General features: G+C 39.4%; 1 protein-coding gene across 3 annotated transcripts in view; it reads left to right on the plus strand.

Annotated features, from left to right (window-relative positions):
* The window catches only part of CFAP74 (cilia and flagella associated protein 74), a 151831-nt gene that overhangs the window by 78654 nt on the left and 56273 nt on the right, over positions 1 to 16904 (plus strand). For all 3 annotated transcript variants that reach the window (XM_072155986.1, XM_072155988.1, XM_072155989.1), the window contains 6 exons: positions 4769 to 4835; positions 7162 to 7251; positions 9160 to 9333; positions 11437 to 11611; positions 11817 to 11890; positions 15094 to 15216. In XM_072155986.1, the coding sequence (XP_072012087.1) occupies positions 4769 to 4835; positions 7162 to 7251; positions 9160 to 9333; positions 11437 to 11611; positions 11817 to 11890; positions 15094 to 15216 (703 nt within the window). The remainder of the gene's footprint in view (positions 1 to 4768; positions 4836 to 7161; positions 7252 to 9159; positions 9334 to 11436; positions 11612 to 11816; positions 11891 to 15093; positions 15217 to 16904) is intronic.

Here is a 16904-nt window from a genome sequence, read left to right on the forward strand (position 1 = left end):
ATGGCGGCAACTCAGTGCATTTAGGCATGTAGACATGGTCAAGACAATCTCCTGCAGTTCAAACCGAGCATCAGTATGGGGAAGAAAGGTGATTTGTGGCCTTTGAACTTGGCATGGTTGTTGGTGCCAGAAGGGCTGGTCTGAGTATTTCAGAAACTGCTGATCTACTGGGATTTTCACACACAACCATCTCTAGGGTTTACAGAGAATGGTCCGAAAAAGAAAAAACATCCAGTGAGCGGCAGTTCTGTGGGCGGAAATACCTTGTTGATGCCAGAGGTCATAGGAGAATGGGCAGACTGGTTCGAGCTGATAGAAAGGCAACAGTTACTCAAATCGCCACCCGTTACAACCAAGGTAGGCAGAAGAGCATCTCTGAATGCACAGCATGTCAAACTTTGAGGCAGATGGGCTACAGCAGCAGAAGGCCACACCGGGTGCCACTCCTTTCACCTAAGAACAGGAAACTGAGGCTACAATTTGAACAAGCTCATCTAAATTGGACAGTAGAAGATTGGAAAAACGTTGCCTGGTCTGATGAGTCTTGATTTCTGCTGCGACATTCGGATGGTAGGGTCAGAATTTGGCATCAACAACATTAAAGCATGGATCCACCCTGCCTTGTATCAACGGTTCAGGCTGGTGGTGGTGGTGTCATGGTGTGGGGAATATTTTCTTGGCACTCTTTGGGCCCCTTGGTACCAATTGAGCATCGTTGCAACGCCACAGCCTACCTGAGTATTGTTGCTGAGCATGTCCATCCCTTTATGACCACAATGTACCCAACATCTGATGGCTACTTTCAGCAGGATAATGCGCCATGTCATAAAGCTGGAATCATCTCAGACTGGTTTCTTGAACATGACAATGAGGTCACTGTACTCAAATGGCCTCCACAGTCATCAGATCTCAATCCAATAGAGCATCTTTGGGATGTGGTGGAACGGGAGATTCGCATCATGGATGTGCAGCCGACAAATCTGCGGCAACTGTGTGATGCCATCATGTCAATATGGACCAAAATCTCTGAGGAATGCTTCCAGCACCTTGTTGAATCTATGCCACGAAGAATTGAGGCAGTTTTGAAGGCAAAAGGGGGTCCAACCCGTTACTAGCATGGTGTACCTAATAAAGTGGCCGGTGAGTGTGTATATATATATATATATATATATATATATATATATATATATATATATATATATACACAGACCAATATATAACTATTCAAAATAATTTACAGTATTTTAAGAATCCAATTTTATTACCAAAAGAAAAGTTTTTAAGGTCACTGTATGTTAAAGCTTAAAGTGACTTTGAGATGTGAGTTATGGATATAGTGTGATGCAGTTTATGAGCCGGTGGAAGCAACATGTCACATCACAGAATTAGATTGTTGTAGAAACTTTCACATTGCAGCTCACTGGTGACAAGGTTTCAGGGTGATGATTTGACAGGAAAAACAATGAAGGCTTTTGTGCCCTTTATTTTAATGGTATATACTGTATATATTTAGTGCTATAAATAAACCTATATAATATATATATATTATTATGTATATATAATGCTTTGTCATTATTCCATAAAATCAGGAATCACAAGTAATTACGTATAATAATTACAGTGGACCATAATGCCTTTATGCCCTGAAGCTTTTTCCATCTCTAAGTATAAAGCAGAAACTTTATCTCTTCCCTGGAAGTTTGTTCACATGAATCATCACATGTCATTCACACCTTAAGATCAATCATTAGACTTAGCAGATAAAAGCTATCCATCTTTTCCCATAAAGCTGCCGTATGTATCAGTGAAAGCCACAGTTACAAATGACAAGACGTGGATCAGACATAAACTGTTTAAGCTAGAGCCACTCTGTACCCCACAACAGCGATATACCCCTAATCCAACAATCATGCAACAATCCCAGTTTTTAGGAACACACCAAGGCGCATTTAACCCAATATGCCTTCCAATATATGCCAATCTACTTCCCATATTGTGCTTGAACATGGCTTGAATATGGCAGGTTCCCTTGGGGCGTGGTCATAGACCATAAATTAAGCTGGCATGAGCATATCGAAAAGTTATGCAGACGCTCTAATAGTAATCTATTTTTCTTACATAGATTAAGGGCATTTGACGTATCAAGGCCTATGATGGTAGGTTTTTATAGCACGGTTATGATGAGTGCTTTTGCATCCGCATTAGCAGCTTGGGGTAACTGTATCTCTAGTAGGGATTGTCAGAGGATGGATAAGATAATTAAGAAAGCTTCCTCGATAATGGGTTCACCCTTTGAGAGATAGGAGGAATTGGTACAGTGTGGAATATTGAGAAAATTAGATAAAATTAGGGATAACATTGACCACCCCATGCATGGAGTACTGCAGGCACAGATTAGTGGTTTTAGTTCCCGTTTTATTTTTATGCGATGCAGGTCGGAGAGATTCAAGAAGACATTTATACCGGCCGCTCTCGAGCTGTCACATACAGTGAGCAGGGGTAGATTAAGTAAGGATTGTGCGGTACGACTTCAAGAAATGTATTTGGGGGGTACTATTAACTATTTATTATTAATTCAGTTAACTATTTATTGTAAATTTGTGTCATGTATATTTATTTGTACCTGTGTTTTTTTATGGTGTATGTGGTTTTATGTGAGTTTTAAATATGTTATATCTCTGTTGAATTAGTGTATTGCAGATGTGACACTTTAAGTTCCCGTTTGTGACAATAAAGTTATTATTGAGGTTTATTCAGTGGCGTAACTAGAAGCTGATGGGCCCCAGTGCAAAGTCTGTGCCAGGCCCCCGACTATAATGTATGGTTTATAGTAATAGTCTTCTAATATGGGAAAGTCACACCATAAGGGCCCCCTAAACCTCTTGGGCCTGGGTGCGATCGCAACTTCTGTAGCCCACTAAAGTTACGCCCCTGTATTGTTTACCCATTCGAATAGGTTTTTTTTTATTAGAATGGTGCGGATCTGACACCTGGCTCCCCCATTTATGAGCTGTTCTATGTAGTTCATGTCACATATGTCAGTTACTGGCCTCTTTGTTTATAAATAAACCATATAATAAACCATTTCAACCATAGTACCAATCACAGTCACTATGCTGTGTACATCGTTGTGCATGGCAGACCTGTCCAAACACTACATTGACCTCTAACTGCTGAAACAGGAATTAAACTCTCTGATCTTATGATAACCACCTATACTAAGAAGAAAATCCCCTGTACCATCAAAAGCCAACTTGACAAACTAGGGACACTTACTCATAGATCCAGACACCACAACTGTGGTAATCTTCTTATATTAGAGTGGAGTATAGAGTAATAATATGGCAATATGAAACCATATAAGTGAGGGCTTTGAAGTTGTAGTTCATAGACTCCTGAATGAGCTCATCACACAGCTGTACAAAAGAATAACATTTCTAGAATATATAGGATAATTCATTATGAAATTTCACAGGGGATTGTGCACAATTGCCAAAGTAATTGAGAAAAGTGTTTTGGTGGTTGTTTCACAAGAACAATGTATCAATTAATATGAATCATAGAATTATTAATTTTAATTTTATTCCCCACATTTATACCCCATGGATATAATATAAGATGCACTTGAGAGGTGAAGCTGATTTTACTCATATATGTTTATATTTATTTATGATCTAAAATCCTTTTGGGTCAGGATTCATGCTATAATGAAAAATAGGTTAAGGACCCCCTTGAATTTTGTACCAATTAGGTTTATACTAAACAGTTTTTCTAATGAAAATCACCCCATTTGCCTCATGAAGCATTTGATTACTTTTTGTAGAAGGGCTTTATTGGCTAAAGTGATAAATTGTTTAAGAAGATTGCTATGTACGAAAAATTCGGCTATAGGAAATTCGGCTCTCTGTTTAGATGTAAGACAATTTAGTCAGACATTATGGTTATATATATATATTTTCTCTGGTCAGTCGGGGAGGGGGAGGGGAATATAAAAGGCTTATTAATATTTCTATTTTCAAAGGTATGGATTTTCAGATTGATATGGAATGCTAAGAGAATATGAGATAAAAGAAAGATTAACATATAGGCACATTTTAATATGTATATCTAATTATTAAATTAATAAATTAATAAAATTATTTTAAAGAAACTCATTACACAGCTAAGGTCAAAATTACACACAGTTAGACTCATTCACTAAGGGTTCACACACTTTTGTCGGACAGTGCACCGTTTTCGGGCTAAAACTGCTTGCGTAGGTATATAAGAAGTGAGTGCGCTGGGTTTGTGGCGAACATGACACTTTTTGTGGCACAGCTACGCTGGCTTCCATGCGACGCAAATTAGAGGGCTTGCCATCAGACAGTCTGACTGATTCGGACTAAGCGCAGGATTCAACTTTCAAATTGTATCGCTAGCCCAAGCACTTATATGCACCACTAAAAAGATGGTGAACTTGGTCGGACCTGAGCGGGGAAGCGACACATGCAGGATATCGGGCGCACAAATTTAGTGAATTGCCGCATGCTGCATTATAAACGGACAATGCACTTTCTTTGAACTCCGGTGACAGGGTAAGTAAATGTTCCCCAGTATTTCCAAAGCTGGAAATTGATCTAAAATGTATAATGCATAAATAAAAAATTTAAACCTGTATTTGTTATCTTTTTGTGGTTTTGGTTAGAACAAAAAATGCATCAAAAGCTGCCACAAGAAGACAATGTGAGATTGCATGCTGAATGTGAGTCCTTGTTTTTGTTGTTTACAGATTTGACCCACCCGGACAATTGTCAGCTGGAATGTCATGTGAAATGACTGTAATATTTAGGCCAATGGTAGGTAGATACATTTTGACTTTTTTTACATTAAACACCAACAACATAAATTAAGAATAAATGAACTTAAAATACGTAAAAACTTAAAAATACTACACAGCCACTGTCCACAACTGAAATTGGACTTCCAATGTACTCTAAACAGACCTCAACAAATCGTAACATTTTCATTTTTCATTTACGGTAAGTCTTTCATTAGGCCTTCCACTTTGGGAAATCAAAAAGGTGTTTGTGCTTACCTCGACATAAGAATCTCAGATTATTTAGAATACTCCCACTCGTGCCGCTGTGCACAGCGCGCCTCCACTGATTCTGGGATGGGTCAGATGATCTTCTGGTGTAACAGGCCATTCCTTTTGTATACACAGTATTTTTAACATTTTAGATATTTGATGGTTGAGATCTTTTACATGATCGGTTTAGAGCACATAAACTTGAAGTCCATTTTGAATGTTGAGACAGTGGCTGTGTAGTATTTTTATAAGTTTATCTGTTTTTATCAAGGGACACGCGGTTTACACAGAGCACTTCTCCATTGTTCGTCGGACTCTTTTATATATATTTATTTAGCATAAATTACTGCATATACTCGAGTATAAGCTGGCCCGAGTATAAGCCGAGACCCCTAATTTTACCACCAAAAACTGGTAAAACCTATTGACTCGAGTATAAGCCGAGGGTGTAGTATAGAGCCAGCCAGCCCCCATGTAGTATACAGCTATCCAGCCCTCTATAGTATGCAGCCAGCCAGCCCCCTGTAGAATACAGCCAGCCCAAAGTAGTATACAGCCTGCCCCATATAGTATACAGCCAGCCCCATGTAGTATACAGCCATCCCCAAGTAGTATACAGCCAGCCCCCATTTTGTATACAGCCAGCTCCCATTTTGTATACAGCCAGTCCCCATGTAGTATACAGCCAACTTCCATGTAGTATACAGCCAGCCCCCATGATGTGCGCCGGCCAGCAGATCGCATGGACATGACTCTGCCGGCTAGAGAAAAAAGAAGAGAGAAGAAAGAAGAGGAGCCGCTGGGACCCGCACCGAGGATCGGGACCCGCGCCAAGGATCCGGGCACCGGAGGGTGAGTATTAAGTTTTTTAATTTTTTAATTGACTTTTTTTGTGCTGAGAAACTTGGCTTATACACGAGTATATACGGTAAGAATAGGAACTTATTATTTAAAAAAATACTTTTACCTTTTTGTTTCATAGTCATGAAGCTCAACTAAACCTTTGATGCATATATTTTTTAATTGTAGAAATTAATATTGCAGGTGATAACAATAAACCTTTTTGTGTTCTTTCTCCTTTTGTGAGCAGTGTATCTGAAATCCTCCTGAGGTCCCTCCTCTTTAGACAGATAAGGAGGCTAATGATTAACTCTTTCCATACCTATCACATATTTCCCTGGATGCTTCAGCTCGCTGAGGAGTATTAGACTATCCAGGGTTAGTCTGCAAAAAGTTAAAAGGGTATTCCCATTTGAGCAAATAAATGTTATTGTTTGTATAACGAAATGTTATACAATTTTCCAATATACTATTTGTATTAATGCCTCACAGTTTTCTAGATCTCTGCTTGCTGTCATTCTAAAGAAAACTTCTATGTTTACTTCCAATAGATAGAAATCTGACCACGGTCACACAGGTGCGCAGCATATTACACACATCTTTGATTACACAAGCCGTGCACCTGTGTGACCATGGTCAGATTTCTGTCCACTGGAAGTTAACATAGAAGCTTTCTATAGAGTGACAGCAAGCAGAGATCCAGAAAACCATGAGGAATTGATACAAAAAGTATATCGGAAAAATGTATAATTTTTCATCATGCAAAAAATAACTGTAATTTGCCAAAATGAGAATACCCCTTTTAGTCACTAGACACTTTATTGGGTTCCTTTATCTGGCTAAAAGTTTGGTTACACTTTAAGTGGTATTGAAACCCAGGGTTGTTGTTTTAAGGGGAAAGAATTGTTAATTTTTGTCTTTTTTAGGGAACAAAAGGTCACACTTAATAATAAAGCATTCTGAAAGCAAACTAAAATGGCATAAGGCAAATCAATTACTATAAAATCCTTCTTTTAACATGCCAGATATTGGCACAGATGAGTCTGTTAGGAAAAGTATGGTCCCGGAGCAGTTCTTGCAATTCAGGACTCACTAACTAAATCAGGAATACTTTAGAGGACGTTTATCCTCTGTCTGTCTAGATGCTCTTTACTGGAATCGATTTCAGTAACACATTCTGATAGTTAAAGTCAAGCAAGTAAACTAGAAACTCTGTGTTTGTGGACTGAGTCTAACGATTATTCATTATTTAGATTAATGAAGATCTTGAAGGGGAAGTGATGATGCTGTCTCAGACTGGACCCTTCTCTATTCCTGTCAAATGCACAACTAAGAAGTGCGAGGTAATGAGACCTGCAATATTGCCTTGTACCAACCCTGCATTCATCAAAATTAACTCAACCACTGTACTTTTATTCTAAAATACTCACATGCTAACCTAAGTGTGTTTTCCTGCCATTTTAGGTGATGGCAGATTGCTAGGATATGCGGTCAATATCTGTTTTATGTGAAACCTCACTTCCAGATCAATATGCAAATGAGATGAGATGAGTCACTTTTTACCTGAGATAAGTCACCTGTACCTGGTCACAATAGTACATAGAACCATAGTTTTCATATCATATTAATATCAAACTTTGTTTACTAAAGAAAAGTATCTTCACTTTTATAGCACACAGAACCACAGGCCTGATATATTAATATGGAAGCAAAACCATAGTTTTAGATACAAGATACCCCAAGATAGGAGAATCTGAAGTGAGCTGATTCAATGCAGCCAAGAGTGACTCCTCTCAGCTCATATGCATATTTTTTTTTAGTGGTACAGGCAGTCTCCGGGTTACGTACAAGATAGGTTCTGCAGGTTTGTTCTTAAGTTGAATTTGTATGTAAGTCGTAACTGTATGCTTTATAATTGTAACCTCAGCCAAATATTTTTTGGTCTCTGTGATAAATGGATTTTAAAACTTTTGTATTGTCACAAGAACCAGTATTAACAATAAAGCTTCATTGTAGACACAGTAAATTACCAACATCCAGAGGTCCATTTGTAACCAGGGTTTGTCTGTAAGTCAGGTGTTCTTAAGTAGGGGACTGCCTGTAAATGGATGAGTCTGAACATAGAAGAGGGAATTATAGAAAGCTTACACCCTACCCTACGTGAGGGATCTATTACTCTAGCGAGGTAATAGCTAGTGACGGATTCCCTTTAAAAGTGACTGTAGTCTATCAGAATAATATGACAAAAGTTGGCGCCAAGAAGAATGATATGACATTGTTTGGTGACATTACACAGCATAATGTGTTAGTCCTTTATCTGTTCATCTTTTTCTTGCTCAGTAGAATGTATAAGGAATAATATGAAAGATCCCTGTAAAGTATAAAATTCCTACAGGCAGTCCCCGGGTTACATACAAGACAAGGGTCCGGAGGTTTGTTCTTAAGTTGAATTTGTATGTAAGTTGAAACTGTATATTTTATAATTGAAGTTCTAGACAAATTTTTTTCTTTTGCCCAGTGACAATTGGAGTTTCAAAATTTTTGCTGTAATTGGACCAAGGATGATCAATAAATCTTCATTACAGACACCTTACAGCTGATTATTGCAGTCTAGGACTATACTAAAGCATCCAGAGAGCTTCACCAGAGGTCACAGTGGGCAGAGGGGTCTGTCTGTAACTATGGGTTGTCTGTAAGTCGGGTGACCTTAAGTAGGGGACCACCTGTATTTAGCATAAATTAGGTGCACTCCCATTTCAACCCTGTCCTGCTAAACTCCTGCCCTCTTATTCCTGCTGCAGAGATGACATCCTGACGCTGACATATGACTGACACTGCCAGTCCCTGCTTGTTGTGGGTCAATAATATAGACAGTTATTGGCTGCACTGATGCTGCAGCAGATTATTTAGAGGATCGGATTAGGATTATTGGTGTTTGAGTGCAGATGCCTTTTTTGATAACATGAGCCATTTTCCCTTAAAATTTTACTGGCTGCATAATCCCCATCATGGTATCCTCAAATCCTATATAAGTTGTAAATTGTGTTTGTAAGTGTTAAGAAATGCATGGGTATACATCTGTATACAAGTTATTATAATCTATATACTACAGTATGCCACATGGTCTGTGATCCGTTGCAGCTTTACATCTTTGCAGCTTGTGATTATCTTATGAAATCAATATAATTCATTTTAGAAGGTATACATGTGGTAAATTTTAATGATTTTCTGACCAATCACATATATTACAGCTGGCCGTAGATAAGAAATGTATTGATTTTGGCACACATGTCATTGGAGAGACAGTCACCCAGTACATCACTCTGACAAATGAAGGAGCTCTTGGGACAAGATTTTCTGTAAAGCCAATAACGCAAGTTAATGACGCAAAGAAGACACCTCCAGATGTATCATCTAGGGACATGGTAAGTAGAAAACAAAATTTGTGGTAAAATACTGATAGAGAATATGAACATTAGCACCAACTTTTGCAGAATAGACAGATTCCTCTGGAATATCACATCCATTACCCCCAATCACAAATACTAAATTTGAGCCCAGACACAAGAGCCCAGCGGCGGCAATGGTCCCTCATATACAAGCAAGTTGCCATCGGCCCCATACCTCCAACCTTTTGATGTCAATAGCAATTGGTGTAACCTTAAAGGGATTTTTCCAAATATTTGAATGTAAACTAGACTTCGGCCTGGTTCAACTACTCCGCTGAAAACAGAACAGTACACTACCTGTTTCTCTACCCCTTCCAAGAGTTTTCTTATAATGCACGTTAGAGGCTTAAGCCTCTTGATGTATGCAACACAAAAAGGGGGCATGGCCAGGGGCATAACTTTAGGGGGTGCAGAGGGTGTGGTTGCACCTGGGCCCAAGAGGCTTAGGGGGCCCATCATTTGTCACCTTACCATATGAGAAGACTAGTACTATAAACCATACATTGTAGTCAGGAGCCTGGCACAGACTTTGCACTGGGGCCAATCAGCTTCAAGTTACGCCACTGGGCATGGCCACAATTATACATATGATACATCTCCCCCTATATGTCATACTAAATGCTAGCAAGATGCCTTAATAAGTTAAAATGTAACTTTTCATATAGTAGTAAAATCCCAATTCACAAAAATTCATAAAACACATGCAATTAGCTGACTACGATGTCACATAACCTAGTGAAAGGGAACTAATTCATGCAGATACATAGGCAAAAAAACATGCATTAACCTTATAACTCTTCAGCTCAGCATAAGGACAAGTAAAATTTGAAGAGTAGAAATATAGAAAGAAACAGGTTTGATCTCACCAGTCTTCAAACGGGAGTCTCAGGGTTCAAGGGATCCAAGTTTTTGACCCTGTGTTTTTTCTTCCTGCCCATGACCAGATCTACAGATTGAGTAATAGACGAGCCACTGCCCGATCTATGAACACTAAGATTTGGGACATCGCTCACTTAGTGAAAGGCTGGAGTAACCAGTATTGCTAGTTTTTAGTGTTAGTGTGTTTCCCTGATGAGTGCATCTATTTATGCAAAAAACGTGCAGGGAAAGTGTAAAATACTATATCCTTCAGCAATAGGGTATAATAGCCACCGGTAGGGACAGAGTTGGGACCACCCTTGTAAGGGCAGAGAGCAAATACACTGGGTCAGGTCTGAAGCTAAAATAGGGACAAATAGGTTGGTTTTAACTTGGATCCCTCGAACCCATTTGAAGACTGATGAGATCAAACCTGTTTCTTTCTATATTTCCCAACTCTTCAAATTTTACTTGTCCTTATGCAGAGCTAAAGCGTTATAAGGTTAAAGGGGTTGTCCGAGTTCTGAAAAAAAACTAAGAGAGGCCAGGAGGGCGCTGCTTAAAAAGATAAAGTCCTACTTACCTTCCGGTGCCCTCCGGTATCCAGCGCTGCTGTCGCTCCGCTCCGGGCGCCATGTAAACAAACATGGCCGCCGGAGCAGCACTGGACTCAGCTTCCGGCCGGACCCGACAACCTTCTGGCCCGCATTCACAATGCTGTGAATAGGACGGGTAGGCGTGGCCGGCCACGGCCAGCCGGAAGCTGAATCCAGCGCTGCTCCGGCGGCCACGTTTGTTTACATGGTGCCCGGACCGGAGCGACAGCAGCGCTGGATACCAGAGGGCACCGGAAGGTAAGTAAGACTTTAATTTTTTAAGCTGCTCCCTCCCGGCCTCCCTTAGTTTTTTTTTCAGAACTCGGACAACCCCTTTAATGCATGATTTTTTGCCTATTTATCTACATGAATGAGTGTTCCGTTCACTAGGTTTATGTGACATTGTAGTCAGCTAATTTTTAGTGTTTTATGAATTTTTGTGAATTGGGATTTTACTACTATATTAAAATTTACGTTTTAACTTATTAAGGCATCTTTTGATTTCAAATGTTGATGCCGTGTTCAGTTGCTGGTTTTTGGCTATTATCAATCATAGATGTAATTCTGACTCACTTCTATGCTCTTTGCTATATGTCTTACTTATACACAATTTTCACGTTCTCAGATGCCTTCAACTTCAGTAATCAACATCTCCCCAGATGCAGATGTTCGTTTCTCTCCAGAACTCACCGATCAAAGTACAGAGATCGCAAAGTCATCCCAAGAAGAGGTAGTCCCTGAACAATCCAGTCCTCAGAGAGAAGATGCCAGGAGCCCACAGTTTCCTACACATACCACAGGTACCGCTTATCCTAATATGTTTCTTGTGTATTGAAGTCAGTTATTACCAGTGATCATTTCTCTGTGTTTCTCAGAAGGTACTGGTAGTATCCAAATCAGAGTAAAATAAAGATTAAACAGATAAATTGTAATGTATGAAAAATGAATGTAGTGGTGGAATTACTTGTGTATAGCCTTCATTTTTATATCAATTTCATTTACTAGAAGAATCTGCTGTGGATGAAGAAGAGTTACTGAGAGATTCTCTTGAGGAAACTGGTGATATTAAACTGGGTGAGGTAAGAGTGGCCCCTTTTCCAGTCTGACATGATTGTCTTTTTTTATTACTTAGCATATTGTAGGGGATTCTGGCAATGATAAGTGAGGGGATGGCTTGCTGGACAGATCATGAGTACAGTGGTTCCTAGCACCCCCACATCAATATAGATTATTCATTTAGATAAAAATAGTCACAACTTATCTCCTCCCCCTCCCTGTAGAATGGCCTCTATATAGATAACACTGACCCATCATTACATCACTACTGACAATAGATGATGTCACAGCTTATCTCCTCTCCCACCCTGTAGAATGGCCTCTATATAGATAACACTGACCCATCATTACATCACTACTGACAATAGATGATGTCACCGCTTATCTCCTCCCCTCCCTGTACAATGACCTCTATATAGATACCACTGACCCATCATTACATCATTACTGACAATAGATGATATGTCACCGCTTATCGCCTCCCTGTACAATGACCTTTATATAGTTCTCACTGACCCATCATTACATCACTACTGACAATAGATGATGTCACCACTTATCTCCTCCCCTCCCTGTACAATGACCTTTATATAGATACCACTGACCCATCATTACATCATTACTGACAATAGATTATGTCACCGCTTATCGCCTCCCTGTACAATGACCTCTATATAGTTCTCACTGACCCATCATTACATCACTACTGATAATAGATGATGTCACAGCTTATCTCCTCCCCCTCCCTTTACAATGACCTCTATATAGTTCTCACTGACCCATCATTACATCACTACAAACAATAGATGATGTCATAGCTTATCTCCTCCCCCTCCCTGTACAATGACCTCTATATAGATAACACTGACCCATCATTGCATCACTACTGACAATAGATGATGTCACAGCTTATTTCCTCCCCTCCCTGTACAATGACCTCTATATAGATAACACTGACCCATCTTCACATCACTACTGACAATAGATGATGTCACAGCTTAGCTCCTCCCCCTCCCTGTACAATGACTTCTTTATAGATAACACTGACCCATCATTACATCATTACTGACAATAGATGATATGTCACCGCTTATCGCCTCCCTGTACAATGACCTCTATATAGTTCTCACTGACCCATCATTACATCACTACTGACAATAGATGATGTCACCACTTATCTCCTCCCCTCCCTGTACAATGACCTTTATATAGATACCACTGACCCATCATTACATCATTACTGACAATAGATTATGTCACCGCTTATCGCCTCCCTGTACAATGACCTCTATATAGTTCTCACTGACCCATCATTACATCACTACTGACAATAGATGATGTCACAGCTTATCTCCTCCCCCTCCCTCTACAATGACCTCTATATAGTTCTCACTGACCCATCATTACATCACTACAAACAATAGATGATGTCATAGCTTATCTCCTCCCCCTCCCTGTACAATGACCTCTATATAGATAACACTGACCCATCATTGCATCACTACTGACAATAGATGATGTCACAGCTTATTTCCTCCCCTCCCTGTACAATGACCTCTATATAGATAACACTGACCCATCATCACATCACTACTGACAATAGATGATGTCACAGCTTAGCTCCTCCCCCTCCCTGAACAATGACTTCTTTATAGATAACACTGACCCATCATTACATCACTACTGACAATAGATGATTTCACAGATTATCTCCTTCCCCTTCCTGTACAATGACCTCTATATAGATAACACTGACCCATCATTACATCACTACTGACAACAGATGATGTCACAGCTTATCTCCTCCCCTTCCTGTACAATGACCCCTATATAGATAACACTGACCCATCATTACATCACTACTGACAATAGATGATGTCACAGCTTATCTCCTCCCCCTCCCTGTACAATGACCTCTATATAGATAACACTGACCCATCATTACATCACCACTGACAACAGATGATGTAATGTAACAGATTATTTACACCATTCTTCCACATTTCTGAGAAATTTGCTGCATAATATTAAAATTTACACAATACAACAGTTTGTCTATTGATATTACAGTAAAAAAAATTGTAAGAATACTTTTATAACTGGAGACTGTAGTGGGCTGTAGTGTAATGGGCCCTGGGCTGTTCACATGACTAGGGTCCCCCAGCTTCCAAACCAACCTAGTGCCCCGAAGACTAATTTCCTCAGTCCAACGATAATGCCCCCCTCAGCCCTCCTTTAAAGAAAAGTTTACAGCAGAGCCCCTTTACAGAAATGTTCATAGCAGAGTCCCCCTTTACAGAAATGTCCACAGCAGAGCCTCCTCTTTACTGAAATGTCCACATAGAGCCCCCCTTTAATGAAATGGTCACTTCAGAGCCCCCCTTTAATGAAATGGCCACAACAGAGCCCCCCTTTAATGAAATGGCCACAGCACAACCCCTCCAATAAATAAAATGTCTACAGCAGAGCCCCCATTTAATGAAATGACCACTCAAGAGCCCTTCTTCAATGAAATGTCCACTACAGAGCCCCTTTTACTGAAATGGCTACAGCAGAGCCCTCCTCCCAATAAAGAAATGTCCACAGCAGAGACCCCCATTACAGAAATGGCGACAGTGGATTCCCCCTTTACTGAAGGCCACATCAGAGCCTGCTTTTGCAGAAATATCCACAATGAGCACCATTAAAAAAAACCCACTATACTCACCTTCAGCTTCTTCTCCCCGTGGCTTTGTCTTCTCCTCTTTCTTGCACCTAACACTATGACGTCACGTGGCAACGATCCCCGCCATGTCATAGTGATGCACAAGGGCCAAAGAGGAGAACACGGACCCATCAAGAAAATAATCCGAAGGTGAGTATAGTGTTTTTTTAACCTGCCAATCGATCTTCATATACAGTTGTTGTGGGCCCCTGGGAAGCCAAAGGCCCTGGATGCCTTCCCATACCAACTAAATTAAGATCCGCCATTAGTCAATTCACTGAAGAAGAATTGTGATACAGGATTACTCAATTTAATTCTTTGTATACAAGAACTCAGAGGCTGATTGTTGGGAATACCCTCACAGTCAATAAATTTTGGCTTATTTTGTATACGAGACAATTGTGGGGATGGTTCTATAGAAATGTTTTTATTGCCAAGATATGTGCTTGTTCTTGTTTCTATCCAACCAAGAAATTCTGTTTCATGCTGTTTTTGTTGTGTCTGATGTAATCTCTGTTTCAGGGGACAGATGGAGAGATAGGAGCCTTTTCTTCCATTAAAATACCTCTTACATTTTCCCCGAGCTTTCCTGGAACATCAAGTTCCTCATTTGAAATATTCTTTGAAAACCAAAGTTGTAAAACTGTAAGTAGTAATTTTTTGCAATATTTGGAGCTTGCGACTGAAATAAAAGCATTATTTTTATTTCAGTTTTTCTGGATGTGAATGTGTACTGGATGCCTGCTCCTTAAAATGTTAACTTATTGTAAACTAATGTTAATTTATTTTCTTTTAAATATACTCTATTTATTGAAGACAAACAGAAACACACAGTATATACTGTAGAATAAACAGAGCAATCTTATTATTTTTACAGAACATTGGCTAAAATGGAACCTGTCCACAGAAATTACCCTAATAAACCACAACCAGTATATTGTCAAGCAGCTAAACACCTTTCAGAACATCCAAAAAATAAACTTTGTAGTGAGATGTAAATTGGTTGTATAACATCATTGGGGCAGAGAGCTCATTGCAGAAGTGAAGCTCTCCCATCTCAGATACTGTTACCCCAGCTACTGTAACTGAAGGACCTTTGTAAGGTGATGCCAGAAGTTTAATTTATGATGTCTAGAGGAGATGTTCTGATGCAGGGAGAGCTTGACTTCAGTGTTGAACTCCTCGCCAATTTACATTATTCCAAATTAGATTTTCTGAATGATTCCACCATGATGATCAATGAAAGAAATATGATCTGGAATGTGTTTACCTGCATACTGTCAGTTTCTGCTAACAGGTTCTCTTTAATGACAGCTTCTCCACTAGCTCCTTATTGTTGCAACGACTGTTAAAAAAGCATAAAAAATTCCTATTTCTGTAGAGTTTTTTTTTTACTGTCAAACTGGTTTCAATCACTCATGACTTGGATTGGCAGGTGACGGACATGTGATGTGGACATGTGACCAGTTCAGAGAGCAGCCATCTTCAGCCCTGTGTCTCCTACACTGGGGCCAAGTGACAAGACTAATTGAATATGACCCATTTGAATATTAATTATTCATATACATGTGGCCCTTTAATTAAGACCACAGCATCCTAACTTCAACATCTTTTATGATCTTTATTCATTGCTGAAATGCAGCCCTTCTTCTTTTTCAAAAGAAGATAGAGACACAGAGGTTTCAAAGCGAGAACTTTATTTTTCCAGTAAAAAAATAAAGTTGAATCATAAGAGCATTTCTTGTTTGATCTATGCTGCCCAGCGGCACTATCAGACTTTTACTTCTGGTTCTATACAAATAATCAGTTTCCTAAAATTTTCCAGAAGCTTACTGTTACCTCACTTCTCAGTAAAGTGCAGATTTCTTTGAAAAAGTTTGCCTTCTTTTTTAATTGTATTATATGTTGCCCTCACCATATGACATTTGATAACATTGCCACCTGCTGTAATTCAGTATTGCAATCGCATGTGTTAATGCATACGTTAACATTGCGTCAACTCATGTGTTTTATAAACACAATGTTAACAGCCCTGTAATCAGGAAAATCTCCTCTTCTCTGCTGTTCTGATGCGTTTGAAAACTCATGCATTAATGCCACGTGTGAACACGCCCTTAAGAAGAAGTTACAGGTCTGTGAGAGCCAGAAATCTTCCTTGTTTGTAGGTGACCAAATACTTATTTTCCACCATAATATGCAAATACAATCACAATGTGATTTTCTGGATTTGTTTCCATATTTTGTCTCTCCTTGTTGAGGTTCTACCTATGATGACAATTACAGGAACCTCTCATCTTTTTAAGTGGGGGAACTTGCACTATTGGTGATTGACT

Source organism: Engystomops pustulosus, chromosome 6 (genome assembly GCF_040894005.1).
Source record: "Engystomops pustulosus chromosome 6, aEngPut4.maternal, whole genome shotgun sequence".
Classification (NCBI taxonomy): domain Eukaryota; kingdom Metazoa; phylum Chordata; class Amphibia; order Anura; family Leptodactylidae; genus Engystomops; species Engystomops pustulosus.